Genomic DNA, 15,388 nt, shown 5'->3' on the forward strand with positions numbered 1-15,388 from the left:
AGGATCTCTGTGTACAAGAGGCTGTAGTGTATAATGTGCATGCAGTCACATGTGATTGCAAACTTTTGCAACAATTGCACTGACAAACATTAAAATATATAAAAACATGTCTTCATTCAGATCTACTGCGATAAAAAAAAAAGTGTCCACCCCCACTGTGGGATTGCGTATCATGCACGCACCCTGTTTGTTGACATACCTGCACACACACTCTCTCTCTCCCCCTCCCTCACTCTCTGTGAAGTCTCTCCCTCTCTCTTTCGCCCCAAGAGCATGTACACGCTCGCTGTCGTCTCACTCCTTCAGCTGCTGCAGCACAGATTGCACCAGCAGTGTCGGACTCCATGGCGATGCCTCGCACGTAACGTCAACTTGTAGTTCCTGCTTTGCCTTTTCCTTGTCCATCATGCGAAGAGACCGTCTCCTCTTGGCCGCATCCCTCACCTTCATCTTCTCCGCTGACATCTACTTCATCCTCCTGCCAAAGCTACGGAGCACCGGAGAAGGATCGGGACGCTCATGTTCATGTCAGCCCAGCAACTTCAGTCAGCTCTCGGACTGGACTTTGACTCCGCTCCAGGATATTACTCTTTCACAACCGGACAATGGCGGGTCCAAACTTGACAGGTTGTTTGCGCATCCTTTGTATAACATCCAGAGTCCCGCGCTGGGACCTGAGGAGAGTCTGCTGCAGGTGGAGCAGCTGATGGACTACTACAGGAAGAAGGTGTCCCGCTGGGAAAGGTGAGCTTTTATTCTACAAAACAACTTAAGATGTCTGCCAGGACAGTGCAGTTTGTGGTGGATTTAATAAAACTCACTGCAATCAGACCGGAAATGGAATCATGAGACCAGAAGGGCAGAAAGATGCTATAGCGTAACAGGGTGTAGCCTTTTTGACCTTAAGTCCCAACTATTGCATTACAGCGGGGCCCAGGGCCAACTCAAATATTAACACGAAATAAGTCATTTTACTCTTTATTTTAATCATATTCACTAATTAATTTGATCTAACCTACTTACTCTTTAATAGGATAAATCTTGTCAAATGGTATGAAAGTATGTGTTCCTCAAAAATATTATTATCAAAGCTTAGGTCAGGCTGATTACAAAAATAAATATACTGCAAAAGAAAAAAATGTTTCTTAAAATAAACATTTGATCAAATTAAAGTGCAAATGAAAAGTGTATTACAACTGAGTAACACTGCGCTTCATACAGACCACAGCTGAGAAAAAGACATTTTTTTAGGCCCCGGCCCTATGGTTAAGAAACACTGATGTAGGCGATCAACAAAAGTATGGCTACCCAGTAGGGAGAATTTTTGGGGTGACGATTCGATTCAGAATGGATTTTCAATTCAAACCGATTCTCAATACCTCCTTTTGGTTCCTGACGCGTGACGTATGTATACAGTATGTGCAGCGACTAAGCATGCTGATCGCCTAAAAAAAGTTTAACTTTTAAAAAAAAAAATATATCTATATATTTAAATTTGATCTTTGAAAATGATAAATCGATTTAGTATCGGAATAAAAGAGAATCGCGATTTGGATGTGTATTGATTTTTTTCAGCACCCCGACTACCCAGCCTGCACTGCTTTTATAATCACTTCTGTACGCACCTTTACACCTATGCTCACGTGACCTTTACCACACACACACACACACACACACGCATACTCACGCGTACACACACAGTAATGATAGGCATTCTAAACCAGGGGTGTCCAAACTTTTTCCACTGAGGGCCGCACATTGAAAAATCAAAGCTAGCGGGGGCCATTTTGATATTTTTTATTTTAAAAAACAATACAATATATGTATGAAAAATATACATTTAGGCTTCCACTCAGGCTTGATCCCGGGGACCCCAAAGGGTTTTGGTCCAAAAAATATAAAAAAATGTGTCATTATTCAGTATTATTATTTGTGTTATTATTCAAGTTTTTAAATCTCTAGATCAACATTAGGTCTATCTGTCAACATAACATTTTTTAAAGATTTAAATTGTATGCTCTTTTTGTCAAAGAAAATCCTTTTTTTTAATGAAAAAAACACAAAATATGCAATATTTTCACTCAATAAAATTTTTAAGTGGGTAAAGTGTTAAAAAATCAATTATAATTAAAAAAATTTTACTGTTTACTTTTAACACAATAATCTCGAGATCAACTTCAGATCTATCTCTCAATTATAAGTTTTATTGTTGTTTATGTTTTTTGTTTGTCCGTTTTAGGCCCTTCTTTAAAAAAAACAGCTCGTTTTTTTACATGGCCAACACAAAATATGCAACATTTTCCCCAAAAAATATTTCTAAATATTTAATGTGACGTAATTGGAGCCTTGAACAGGTCAATAATTCATAATGACATTGATTTTGATTCATTACTATTTTTTAAAGAAAGAAACAGCCTACATAGCAGCTTTGTGTGATTAGAGTAAACATTGCTACATTTTCTTGTTACATTTCACCTGTTTGCTCTTTAAATATCACTTTTAATGTTTTTTATTTTTTTCAATCGTATTTTTAAAATGTGCCGTGGGCCGTTAAAAAATGACCTGCGGGCCGCAAATGGCCCCCGGGCCGCACTTTGGACACCCCTGTACTAAACGATTAATCATGGTTGATTGATCACGTTTTGAGTGCACTTCCCAGCTGTAACGAGCAGAAGTTGATTCGGTCTCAACTAATTTGCGGTCATAAGAAGAATAACATCACAAACAAAAATCTGTTTATTTCCCTTTTAATATCAAAGCTTTTAACTGTTTGAAACATGTAATATATGTTTTACCTTCATTTACTCTGGCAAAGGTAAATGAAGGTGAGATTAAAAATCTCTTTGAAGGGACACAAGCCAAGCCAGACATTCATACACCAGTGGAGGTATTACTGGGAGAAAGGTGGGTGAGGTGTCTTGCCCAAAGACACAACAGCTGTGACTAGGATGGCGGCAGCTGGATTTGTACCATAAACCCTCAAGTTTCTGGATGAACGCTCTACTATTTAAGCCACGCTGCCCCACGTATATAGAATACATGAAAAAAAAAAATCTATTTATTTAATTAAAGAATAAAACATCTTTTTTTAAAAGGTGATTTTTTATTTATTTTATCCATCGTTAGGAGAGAAAATGTGGTATACAGTAGTACCTTAAATTACATGCTTAACTCAACGTCTACCATCGAAGTGAATTAAAATCAATTGGTGCTTTACCCCCACCCCCATCCCCAAAATCGCACAATTTTAACATGTAACATGCCTTTAGAAAATAACAAAACAAGCTTTTAGACAATACAAAAATTTTATTAAAAAAATACAATAGAATGTAGTACTAACAACTACAATATATTTAACATGGAACTGCACTTTTTTTTTTTTTTGGTATTTTGCCTATCGTTCTCCATAATTATGAAAGACATGATGACAGATGGATTTTTTTTCAATACATTCTTGCAGCGGAGAGTCTCTATTTTGCCCATCAAATCCAATAAATAACCATTCAAAAAACGCCAACAATACTCCATTTACATTCCGTGATTTGAATATTAACCAAGTATTAGTGATATTGCTATTATAAGCTCTAACGCAGACAAACTATTTATAGCGGCGCCATGATCACTAACGTGTGTCCCTATGTGTACGTCATCGAGTGGTCTGCTGTTTCCTCGTTTCCTTACTCCCTGTAAATTTATCCGAGATCATAAATCATGCATCTCACCTGGACAGAAGAAGTCTGAGTGGATATTCCGACAAGTTGGTACACTTTGACAGCCATTTAGGGCCCGAAAATGGCCAGAACGACACAAAAAAAGATTGGTCCCCCGTACCCCCCACCCATTTCATTGTGAGGATTATGAGACATTCTTCATCTAAAATGGGAATATATGAACATCCCAGCAGTTGGCATCCTACTGACAGCAGACATTGTACAGTAAGCGATGCTTTATTATGTTTGTTGCCTCTCATTAAGTCTGCAGTGAGTAATAACCAGTGATGAAAAGAAAGCAAACCTTGTGATGCGTTTTCTAATCAATGCACCGCATATGCTTAAAAAGAGCAAAATAAGTCAGTGTTAAATGTTATTATAAATGTGCCTGTTACTACATTGCATACTGTATATACTTACATCATGTATATAAAACCTCAATGGAGGTGTTAAGATGTTTTTTTAAGGGCTTTGTAGGCGGAATTGCGCTGCTCTCATAAGCTCCATTGTAAGCGGACTATTGATTGCATTTATTTAATATTTACAAAGCAAAAACATAATAATAATAACATCCATCTTTCATGATTGTAAACGATAGGCAAAATTCTTAAATAAAAAAGTGCAGTTCCCCTTTTAAGACGTAATGTAATAATAATGTACATCATTTTCCTTTCAGCTACTTCGCCGTCCAACACAACATAAGCAGCTTTTCCATATTTTCATAATAAACATTATTGGCTGGCGTTAGACTCAATCTGCTTCAGTATGGTGCAGACTAGCAGTGATACGCTGCAACTGCTTCGCCAAATTGGCAACACGCTGTCTTGTTTTTAATTATGTATTTCTTTAATTCAATGAACATCATTCACTTTTTCTCAGCACTGTCTTTCACACTCACTTTCTTCCTTCCCATGGTTGGAAAACAAAGTAATGTCGATCTCAAGCTACAAGCTAGTGCTAGCGAGTGAGACCAGATGTTTTGGGCAGCTCCTACTGGGTTCACTGTGGCATTTGCTACGCCAACTAACGGTGGAGATGCTTGTAAATTAGATTTTTAGCTTGTAACTTAAAGCATAACAATACGCTGAGAGACAGCTCTTATATCAAACCACTCTGAAGTTGGGGCACTCTTAAGTTGAGGTACCACTGTAGATGTTTATGCCCAATGTGTGCCTGCTGCTTGGAGGTTTTGGCTGACTGAAATGAACTACCACACCTGTCACAAGTGTTTCTGTGAAAAAGAACATGTTTGGCCCAATCACTTCACCCTGAAAGCACGTATAAAAGGGCCTGGCTGTGGTCAAAGGGCAGAGTCACTGATTTTTATGACTGTTCAACAAACCGCAGAGTCACTGATTTTTATGACTGTTCAACAAACCGCACCCACACACACACACACACACACACACACACACACACACACACACACACACACACACACACACACACACACACACACAAACAAACAAAAAGCCCCTGAAAATAAATACTATTTTGCATCGTAACAAATGCACAACCACTAGTGGTAAAATCACCCAGACAATCACAAGTGTTTGCTTTGGGGAAAAGTGATTAAGGCGACATTCAGAGAAAAATGCGTCACTAGAGTCTACACCACAAACATGTTATTCTGAGATTCCACATATGACACTTAAAGTAAACGGTTTTTTTGTTTGTTTGTATTTTTAACACCCTGAACTTCCCCATCTGTTAAGTCACAAAGCGGTCTTGGCTTGTGATACTGTCTGGTCTACTCTTTCAGAACGATAGAGACATTTTTGGGCTCTTGGGGTGGAAAAGGAAGAGAATTATGAGCACTTTTATGGCTATTTCCTACGCTTCTGCTGCCATTTAAAACAACAATATGTAGTTACTTTGTTTTAAAATAGGAGACCGACAATCAGTTTGAAGCTGTGCTGGAGAATTTGTCTCTGTGAGTGCCATAGTGACCGTAGACAACTTATTTTAGTGGATAGTATTGGTGCACAAGCCAGGACATGTATAACAACATGCTAGCACGGGGGTGGAAGCTAATGCTATTCAGAAATGTGTGCAGATAGGGATAGGTACCAAATTTGGCACTTTATAGATAGATAGATAGATAGATAGATAGATAGATAGATAGATAGATAGATAGATAGATAGATAGATAGATAGATAGATAGATAGATAGATAGATAGATAGATAGATAGATAGATAGATAGATAGATAGATAGATAGATAGATAGATAGATAGATAGATAGATAGATAGTACTTTATTGATTCCTTCAGGAGAGTTCCCTCAGGAAAATTAAAATTCCAGCAGCAGTGTACAGAATTGAGCTCGAATTTATAGGTACCGACTGAAGTCCGTCGATATTACTGGGTACCGATTCGCGTAAAATCAAATGGTATTTCGATACCTTTGTTGCACGTGACGTCACATCCAACTGCAAACTTGGCACTGCTCAAACACTTGGCCGGGTAACAAGCAGTCAATCACTCAGAGCAAACTTAGTCAGACTACCTTTAAGTATTTTTTCATGCAAAAGGCGCTCAAAAGTACAGTAAGGCACCGCTTTTCAAAATGTGCTAGCTTGATGCTAATTTACATTGAATTTAGCATAGTCATGCTAAAGATTAGCATTAACAATTTTACATGGCGATTTCAACACCACCAAATATGCATGCTAGAATCAAACAGCTGGTGTGTAACAAACACAATACTTACGGTTTAAACACTTTGAAGGGCTCAACAAAAGAAAGGACTTGCTCATTTAACTTAATAGGAAAGACTACTTCCTGGCTAATGCAACACACCAAAGTCTACACACTACTGCCATCTAACATCTTGGAATTGCAACTGCATGCAAAGTCTACTGTACAGAGAAGTACAGTACAGTAAATGAGAAACAGAAGTGTAAGAAAACCAGATAACTGGACAGCACAGCTCAGTGTTAAATGTGAAATACAAAAGAAAAAAAGGTTTGTTTTTAAACAAACCATTATTTAACATATTTGAACACAGACTAAGGTACCAGGAACTGGTAGCGCATCGATTCATATGTAAAAGGTACCCAATCGTCGCTATGTGCAGTCTGCAGTATCTGCAACCCTGTTTGCATGCACTGACAGAAACTAGTGTTTATTTTCAATGGTTTTGTGTTTGCTTGTGTGTATGCAGCGAGTTAAAGAGTCGTAAAGTCAGTGACTCTGCCCCTTGACCACAGCCAAGCCCTTCACATGCACTTTCAGGGTGAGATGATTGGGACAAACATGTTCCTTTTCCACAGTGACACACAAGGTTGTGCATTTAAATCAGCCAAAACCTCCAAGCAGCTGCCACACATGGGGCATAAACAATTTTAGCCTGTGGCTGTAGGCAACCTTCAGATGTAGTTTTGTGCAACTTCACAAGATTGCAATAGCTGTATTTGAAGTTTCACGAGTGATCAGCATCCAACTTTATCTAACGTACTTTCTGGGCTATAGAGCGCACTGGTATTTAAGCCACACCCACCAAATTGTAGAAAATGTTTTATATTTTTCTATATATTAGCCGCACCGGACCATACGCCACAGATACCAGTACAATTTGTTTTATTTTATTTACATATGTTACTTGTTTCCAAGCGGTGCCTGTCACACGGCAGTAAAACAGCTGATCAAACAAAACAAAAGTCATCGTCATGGACCCACTAGTTTTTTAAGTACCCATGATTGTCACACGCACACTAGGTGTAGCGAAATTATTCTCTGCATTTGACGCCATCACCCTTGATCACCCCCTGGGAGGTGAGGGGAGCAGTGGGCAGCAGCGGTGGCCGCACCCGGGAATACTTTTTGGTGATTTAACACCCAATTCCAAGTGGAAGCTAGCTCTCTAATCAGCTAAACAGACTAAATAACTCCACAGTGACGTTTTGGTGGATTTACGAAACTTAAACAATACAAAAAGAATGCCATTCTAAGTTAATAATACTAACACAGACTCTTGTAAACGTGTTAGCATATTCATAATGCTAATGACGCTAGCTTGATTATATTATGAAAGAACGTACAAGTATGCATGAAAATACTTCTACAGATATCACACAGGACGGTTTAGTTAGAGTGAATGGTTTTATTATATTGTAAAACTGACAAACGTTGCTTGGAGTGATGAATGAAGAATCCTTTCGAGCAGAAATTCTATGGACAATTTTACTTCCGGTTCAAGGCACAAAACAGGAAGTACATTTTAAACCTACAGCACCGGCAGTGGGTGAACTTGTCCAAAGAATGGTGCCATAGCACAAACATTACCACACCTTTTCAGTGTTTAGTTAGTTTGAATGGTTTTAGGCATTAGCATTAGCTAATGCTCAAGACGTTAGCTTGATTAAATTATGAAAGCACATACAAATATGCATGAAAACACTTCGACAGATATCACACAGGACGGTTTAGTTAGATTGAATGGTTTTAGTTATATTGTAAAACTGACAAACGTTGCTTGGAGTGATGAATGAAGAATCCTTTCAAGCAGAAATGCTACGGACAATTTTACTTCCGGTTCAAGGCACAAAACAGGAAGTACATTTTCAAACTACAGCACCGCCGGCAGTGGGTGAACTTGTCCAAAAAATGGCACTATAGCACAAACATTACCACACCTTTTCAGTGTCTCTGTCTGTGTTGAAAACTATTTGTTGAAGCGAAGAAAATTCCATAAATTAGCCGCACCGTTATTACATGTGTAACACCGTTAGGGCTGAAAGCCTAGCAAATAAAGTAGCGGCTTATAGTTCGAAAAATATGGTACCTCTACATTAGGGATGTAACGGTATCAAAATCTCACAGTACGATACTATCATGATATTAAGCCCACGGTACAATATTATTATGGTACATGGAAAAAAAACAAAAAACTTAAATATGTTATAGTGTGTCAAATTAAGTGACAAGAATGTTTAGGATAAACTGTAATTGAACACAAACATAATGCTTAAATGTTCTTATCATATTATTACTACAAACAAGTATATAGAAATATACTTTTAAATAGACTTTGTGTCTTTAAAAGTGACAATATAAACATCCAGTGTAACAAATGTAAAACAATAATATTCACGTTTGTGTCTTTTAACTTTTGACTTCAGAGCAACAGTCTCCTCTGTAGGGGACCTCTTAAATCACGTTGGAAAACGCAGATTCTCAGAGAAGTTAAGTGATAATTTTACATTTAATAATGTAGACACCTCACAAACTGATGTTTGGCCTCGCTGGCATCAAATATATTTTCCGGGTGATGTTTTATCAAGTAGCTTCTTATAATATTTGTGTTCCCCGCAGTGCTGTGTCACGTCACCAAACTGTTTTTGTCCGCGCCGGCGCATTTCCTACTTAAAACATGAATAACAGATCCATTTAAACCACGCGTTGATTCAATATTCTTGACAAAAATGTGGGTTAAACATCACAACTTCTGACCGGCTTTATGTCTCGTCCTGGCAACGCCCCAAACAAAGGCAGAGGCTTTGTCTTACAGTACACAGACCTTAGAGGTTGCGTTTTCGCCAGGGTTTGTTTATCTGTCTGTTAGCAACATCTCTCAAAAAGTTATGGATAGAGTTTGATGAGAAAAACAATCCTTTCTCTCTCCTTTACGACTTCACACACGCAGGGAATTTTTGGAGATGTAGTTTACTTCCAGGCCCGCCAATTTAAAAGTGCCAGAAAAAACTACACTGACCAAGTTTTAGATACCATCACACGTCACTGCATTATTGTGATGATTTTGATACCGAAATACCGTTGTCTTTAAAACACCGTTACACCCCTACAATTCATGCCATTTTAACTGTTCAAGTACTGTTGTTTGCGATGAATGCTGCTGTGTTGTGCTATAGACTTGTTAATAAGACAGCTCCATTTCTCTTCCCACTTTCTCACGCAATCCAAATCATTGTCAAAGTTGTTGTATGTAAGGAGTTTTCCTATTTCTGAAATATAAGCTAATGTTGAAAATAAGCCATCTAACATTGCTGTGTTCACTCCTCAGACACATGAAGTTATACAATGAAGCGGTGGCTGCCTCCAACATCACTGTAATGGAGCATGAAGTGGCCTTTGACCCTGACGCCAGCTGGATCAAGTTCCACCTGGGAATAAGTCGCTATGCTCTCTACTCCCGCCAGGACCCCGCTATTACACAGCTGCTCTGGGACATGCGAGACATGACCGTGGTCAACGCAGGTAACGGATGGATGGACTAAATCCAACTTATCATCCCCGGCATTATTGTAGCTATTCTTGTGATGAATTATTCATTTCGTACATCATCCTCTTACAGATTACACCCAGGATGGCAAGTCTTTAAAAGGAGCATGTGACTGCAGCCAAGGTAAGGTCAGTTCACTTTTAAAATTTGATGTAAGCTTATGCAAAACACACGACTCAAGGATGACGGGGGAAAAAGATTCATATTTATTGCAGTGTTCATTTCGTTGACATCTTTGTTATATTCAACAACTTATTTTCCCCTGACTAAAATAAGACTTTAACTAATTAAAACAAAGGCACGTTGACTAAGACAATGATGAAGTTAACTTACGTTTTAGTCTACGAATAAAAAACTAAATTCAGAAATGCAATCCAATCATATTTGATTTCTCCTTGTAAAATGAGCTGGACAAGATGGGAATATAACCAATCACTGCTATCAAGTTTGCACATGTTTTAGTACACGCAAATCTTTGGTAAATCAGGCCCTTAGTGTACACCTGGGAGAAAGAGAAGAAGACTTACAGGGGAGCTGTATTTTTTTTTTAATTTTTGGCTATCGCTCGCAATCATTATGAGAGACAAGATGACGGATGTATATATTTTTTAATGCATTCCAACTTGTAAATAAACATAAATAAATGTCCGCTTATAACGAAGTCAGTGGGAGGTCCTCCATTCCGCCCATAAAATCCCTTTAAAAATACATCCAAAAATTGCCAACAATACTCAATTTATATTTCGTGACTTGAATGTTAGCAATATTGTTATTATAAGCGTTAATGCAAACAAACTATTTTTAGTGGCGCCGTGATCAGAGGGAGCAAACAACTTGTGCTGCTGTATTGACATCAGTGGCTGCTCATTCTTCAGACTCCCAGCTGGATAGTAGAAGGAGGAAGACATAATCTGACGAGCTGGTCAACTTTGGCATCCAATTTAGACCCAGGAATGGCTAGAAAGAAACTCAGGAGACGCTAGGTCTACGCTTGGTTCCATCCCCATTTTTTTTCATGAGGATTATGAGTCATTCTTCACCTAAATGGGAATATATGAACATCCTCGCAGTTGGCATCCTACGGACGGCTGACATTGTACAGTAAATGATGTTGTATTATGTTTGTTGACTCTCATGAAGTCTGCATGTTGTCGAAAAAAATTATCAAAATACCTAAACATAAAATGTTATTATACAACAAAGGCATAACTTTAACGTTACTCACAAAAAAGCTGAACTCATGAATGCTTGTTGCCACAATGGACTTAAAAAGTTATGTACTGTGAGTTCTTCCCTTCATCCATGGCTCCAACATTTTTCTTCTTCAGGTGCTCCTGAAGCAATGTTGTACTTCCGTGCCATTTTGCAGGAAACGGTCTTCTTTGAAGTCTTTAAAGTGAAGTGTTCCCACACTTTTTGACGACTTAGGTCGTACACTTTTCTCCATTGAAGCAATAACCTCAAAATGTTTCTCCGCTAAACTATCGGTAGTGTTTTCCTGCGCCATTTTTCGAATTTTTCCAGCAAAGGAGACGCCGTCGTCACGTGAGCTGCACATGACACATCATTGGCTAGCTTACGCCACCTCATGAGACGTAGCCTCAGCGCCGCCCTGGCGCTGTTTTGTACTGTTTTTGTACTTATTTTGATTATTGTTTCTCAGCTGTTTGTAAATGTTGCAGTTTATAAATAAAGGTTTATAAAACAAAAAAAAACAACAACAAAAAAATAACCAAAAAAAAAAAAATAAGCCTCTGCGCATGCGCATAGCATAGTTCCAACGAATCGATGACTAAATTAATCGCCAACTATTTTGGTAATCGATTTTAATCGATTTAATCGATTAGTTGTTGCAGCCCTAATAACATCATGTATATAAAACCTTAATGAGGGTGTTTGGATGTTTTTAAGGGCTTTATAGGTGGAATAGAGCGACTACCATAGGCTCCATTGTAAGCGGACTTTTGCTAACATTTATTCAATATTAATAATGCATTAAAAAACAGAAAAACATACGTGTTCCTGTCTTACATAAGGATGGTGAATAATGGAAAACATTTTAAAAAATAAGTGCAAATCCTCTTTAAGTTAACTAAATTTACAGAAATTTCAGTTGACTAAAATCTTGTAAAATTGAGTCAACTAAAACTAGACTAAAAATAAATTAGATGACTATAATATGACTAAAACTTTTTTTTTGTCATCAAAAGACTATGACTAAAAACAGCTGTCAAAATTAACTCGGATTTATTGGTGCTCGGGTGCAACGAAAGGGGGCCTCGCCCAGGGCGCCACTTTTTTCATGTAATGTTATTATTTTTTCATTAGTTAATGGGCAGTGTGCACAATATTGTTCACACGAAAGCGATGGGTGCGATCCTTAATCTGACACCACTGGACACACAATAAAAAACACAACAGCTAAAAACAATCAAATAACAGCTTTTAAAACAACACAGTATATTCACAAAGGAAACAGTACGCGACAAAGCAGCAAAAGCAACACACCACACATCACAATCCCTGTTATTCAAAAGGAGACTTGTACAAATACATTAATACAATGATTATGCTGGAAAGTGTACGTTATAAAGTGTCTGTGTAAAGAGGTATATAATTCACAAAAATACCCAAGATACAATGCATAAATTACAAAATTACACATACATTAAAATTATTTCAGAAGACACCACAATACACAGCTATGATGTAGTGTATGGTATATATAAATCCTGCTCAAAACCTTTATTTTAAACAGTGACTAAATGAATGCATAAGTTTAAAGTTAAGTTTAATCAAAGAGCACTGAAGCTAGAACCGCCACTGCCGGTTAATTATTAATACAAAGTCAAGGCAGAATAGAAGACACTGTAATAAGTAGACACAACGGCCAACTACTCCATGTTGTCACAAATATCCTACAGCTCTAACGCTTGTGTATTCTGTTTGATGACTAATAAGGTTTTTAAAAGCAGCATAATGTTATGGAACATTTCATTTTGTCTTTAATGCAGTGGTGAAGCCCAGTGGACACCATCTGAAACTAGCTCTAAAAATGCAGAACTTTGCCAAGGCCATGTTCAAGCCAATGAGGTGAGCTCACACCTATGGAGCCCAGTTTACTACCTCATTAAACACTCTACTTTAATGAGTTGCATGTGTGTGTCAGACAGCAGAGGGAGGATGAGACTCCAGAAGACGTCTTCTATTTTGTCGATGTCCAGAGACACAACGCGGAGATTGCTGCCTTTCACCTGGACAGGTGAAGTTCCCCCATACACATCACTATCAGTCACCATATTTGGTTTGAACAAACTACTTTGCAATTACACTACAGTCGTACCTCAACTTAATTGTCCTACTCTAAGTTACGAGCATCCGCGCCATTAGTTGCCGTAGAAAATGTCACCGACCCAAACATCTGGTCTTCCTCACCAGCATTAGCTTATAGCTAGAGATGGACATAACTTTGTTTGCCAACAACGGGAAAGGAAGGAAGTGAGTGTGAAGGACTATTGCTGAGAAAAAGAAGTGGATGATATTCATTGAATTTAAAAAATAAATAATCAAAAACGCGTGTCACCAACTGGGAAAAGCAATCACTGCTAGGCTGTATCGTACTGAAGCAGAGTGAGTCTAACGCAGGGGTGTAAAACTCATTTTAGATGGGGGGCCACATGGAGAAAAATCTACTCCCAAGTGGGCCGGACTGGTAAAATCCTGGCACGATAATTTAAAAATAAAGACAACTTCAGATCTTTGTTTAAAAATAGAACAAGTACATTCTGAAAATGTACAAATCATAATGTTGTTGTTAGGTTGTTTTTTTTACACTTACATGTTGCGGTTAATAGTATTCTATCTTTATTTGTCGTTATTTATATTTTCTGAATAAATTATGTGATAATGTTCATCAGTCAACTCATTGGTGTCAATTTTCAACCTATCAAGATAAATTACAGGATGTTATTTATGTAGTTTGATCATTTTCCTCGACTGATGTACTAACATCATGTGGTTTATTTTGTACATATGTAGCATCATCTACAAAGATACAAATAATTGCTATTGTGACATCCAGTGGACACATTTAGAACAGCTGTTTCTTTCATTCAAAAATTTCAGGTTCATTTTTATACTTGGCAAACTCCTCCCGCAGGCCGGATAAAACCTGTTCGCGGCCCTGATCCGGCCCTTGGGCCATATGTTTGACAGACCTGGTCTAACGCCAGCCAAGGATGTTAAAAATATATATAAACGGCAGACATTTATCCATTAAAATATGGAAACCTGCTGATACGGTTTTTGATGGAGAAGATACTGTCCACTCTCCAAGGTAAATACTGTACACCAGGGGTCCCCAAACTACGGCCCGCAGGCCGGATACGGCCCGCCAGTGTCCAAAATCCGGCCTGCGGGAAGTCCCAAGTTTAAAAAAAAAAGATATTTTTTAAAAATATGTCCTTTTTAATCAATGTTCTACGGCTTGTTACTCGCGGTGTCTCCTAGCCGCTCAGGCAAATCATGTTGTCTAAAAATGCATATTCCCATCGATATGGGACACTAATTGCTGTACATGTGCATTACTTCACAAAACTAAAGTTAAAAGTTAAAGTACCAATAATTGTCACACACATTAGGTGTGGTGAGATTATCCTCTGCATTTGACCCATCACCCTCACCCCCTGGGAGGTGAGGGGAGCAGTGAGCAGCAGCGGTGGCCGCGCCCGGGAATCATTTTGTTGATTTAACCCCCAAATCCAGTCCTTGATGCTGAGTGCCAAGCAGGGAAGTAACGGGTCCCATTTTTATAGTCTTTGGTATGACTCGGCCGGGGTTTGAACTCACGACCTTGCGATCTCAGGGCGGAGACTCTAACCACTAGCCCACTGAGCAGGTTATCGTAATTATTAGTGTACATTCTATTGTGTTCTTATATTTATACATATATATGTAATAAATATTTATGTTTTATATCTAAAAGTTTGTTCTTCTTTTTAAAAGGCATGTTTCATGTTAAAATGGTGCTCTTTTGGGGGGCCAAACACCAATTAAATTGATATAAACTCATTTCAATGGGAGACGTTTATTTGCGATACACATTTTTTGAGTTAAGAACGTGTGTCACATAACCAATCAAGCATGTAAACTTGGAAATGTCTGTACTTTTGCGTTATTACAATTACTATTAAATTAACTAACGACGGCATTCACTGTGGAACGGATCGTGCTCCTTTGCAGATGCCATGGTAGAATATAGAATGATAGAATTTCCCAGCTGAGTAAGCAAGCATATTATAAGTCATGTGGTGTACTGGACAGTATCATTAAAGCATGATCGTGTAAAATCACCCAATCTCCACAAGACAACGAAGACATAGCACAAACGTTGACTGTTCATAGCTATAATTTCACCCAGACTGTTATTAGTGTAT

The 15,388-nt window shown here is 38.2% G+C and overlaps 1 protein-coding gene across 1 annotated transcript in view; it reads left to right on the plus strand.

Annotated features, from left to right (window-relative positions):
- Nucleotides 1-271: 271 nt before the first annotated feature.
- The window catches only part of fam20a (FAM20A golgi associated secretory pathway pseudokinase), a 33,798-nt gene continuing 18,681 nt past the window's right edge, over nt 272-15,388 (plus strand). Inside the window, exons 1-5 of the mRNA XM_062056027.1 lie at nt 272-744; nt 9,735-9,928; nt 10,026-10,076; nt 12,968-13,046; nt 13,123-13,215. Coding sequence (XP_061912011.1) covers nt 407-744; nt 9,735-9,928; nt 10,026-10,076; nt 12,968-13,046; nt 13,123-13,215 — 755 coding nt within the window. The 5' untranslated portion in view covers nt 272-406. The remainder of the gene's footprint in view (nt 745-9,734; nt 9,929-10,025; nt 10,077-12,967; nt 13,047-13,122; nt 13,216-15,388) is intronic.

The sequence above is a fragment of the Entelurus aequoreus genome, linkage group LG08 (assembly GCF_033978785.1).
Source record: "Entelurus aequoreus isolate RoL-2023_Sb linkage group LG08, RoL_Eaeq_v1.1, whole genome shotgun sequence".
NCBI classification, from domain to species: domain Eukaryota; kingdom Metazoa; phylum Chordata; class Actinopteri; order Syngnathiformes; family Syngnathidae; genus Entelurus; species Entelurus aequoreus.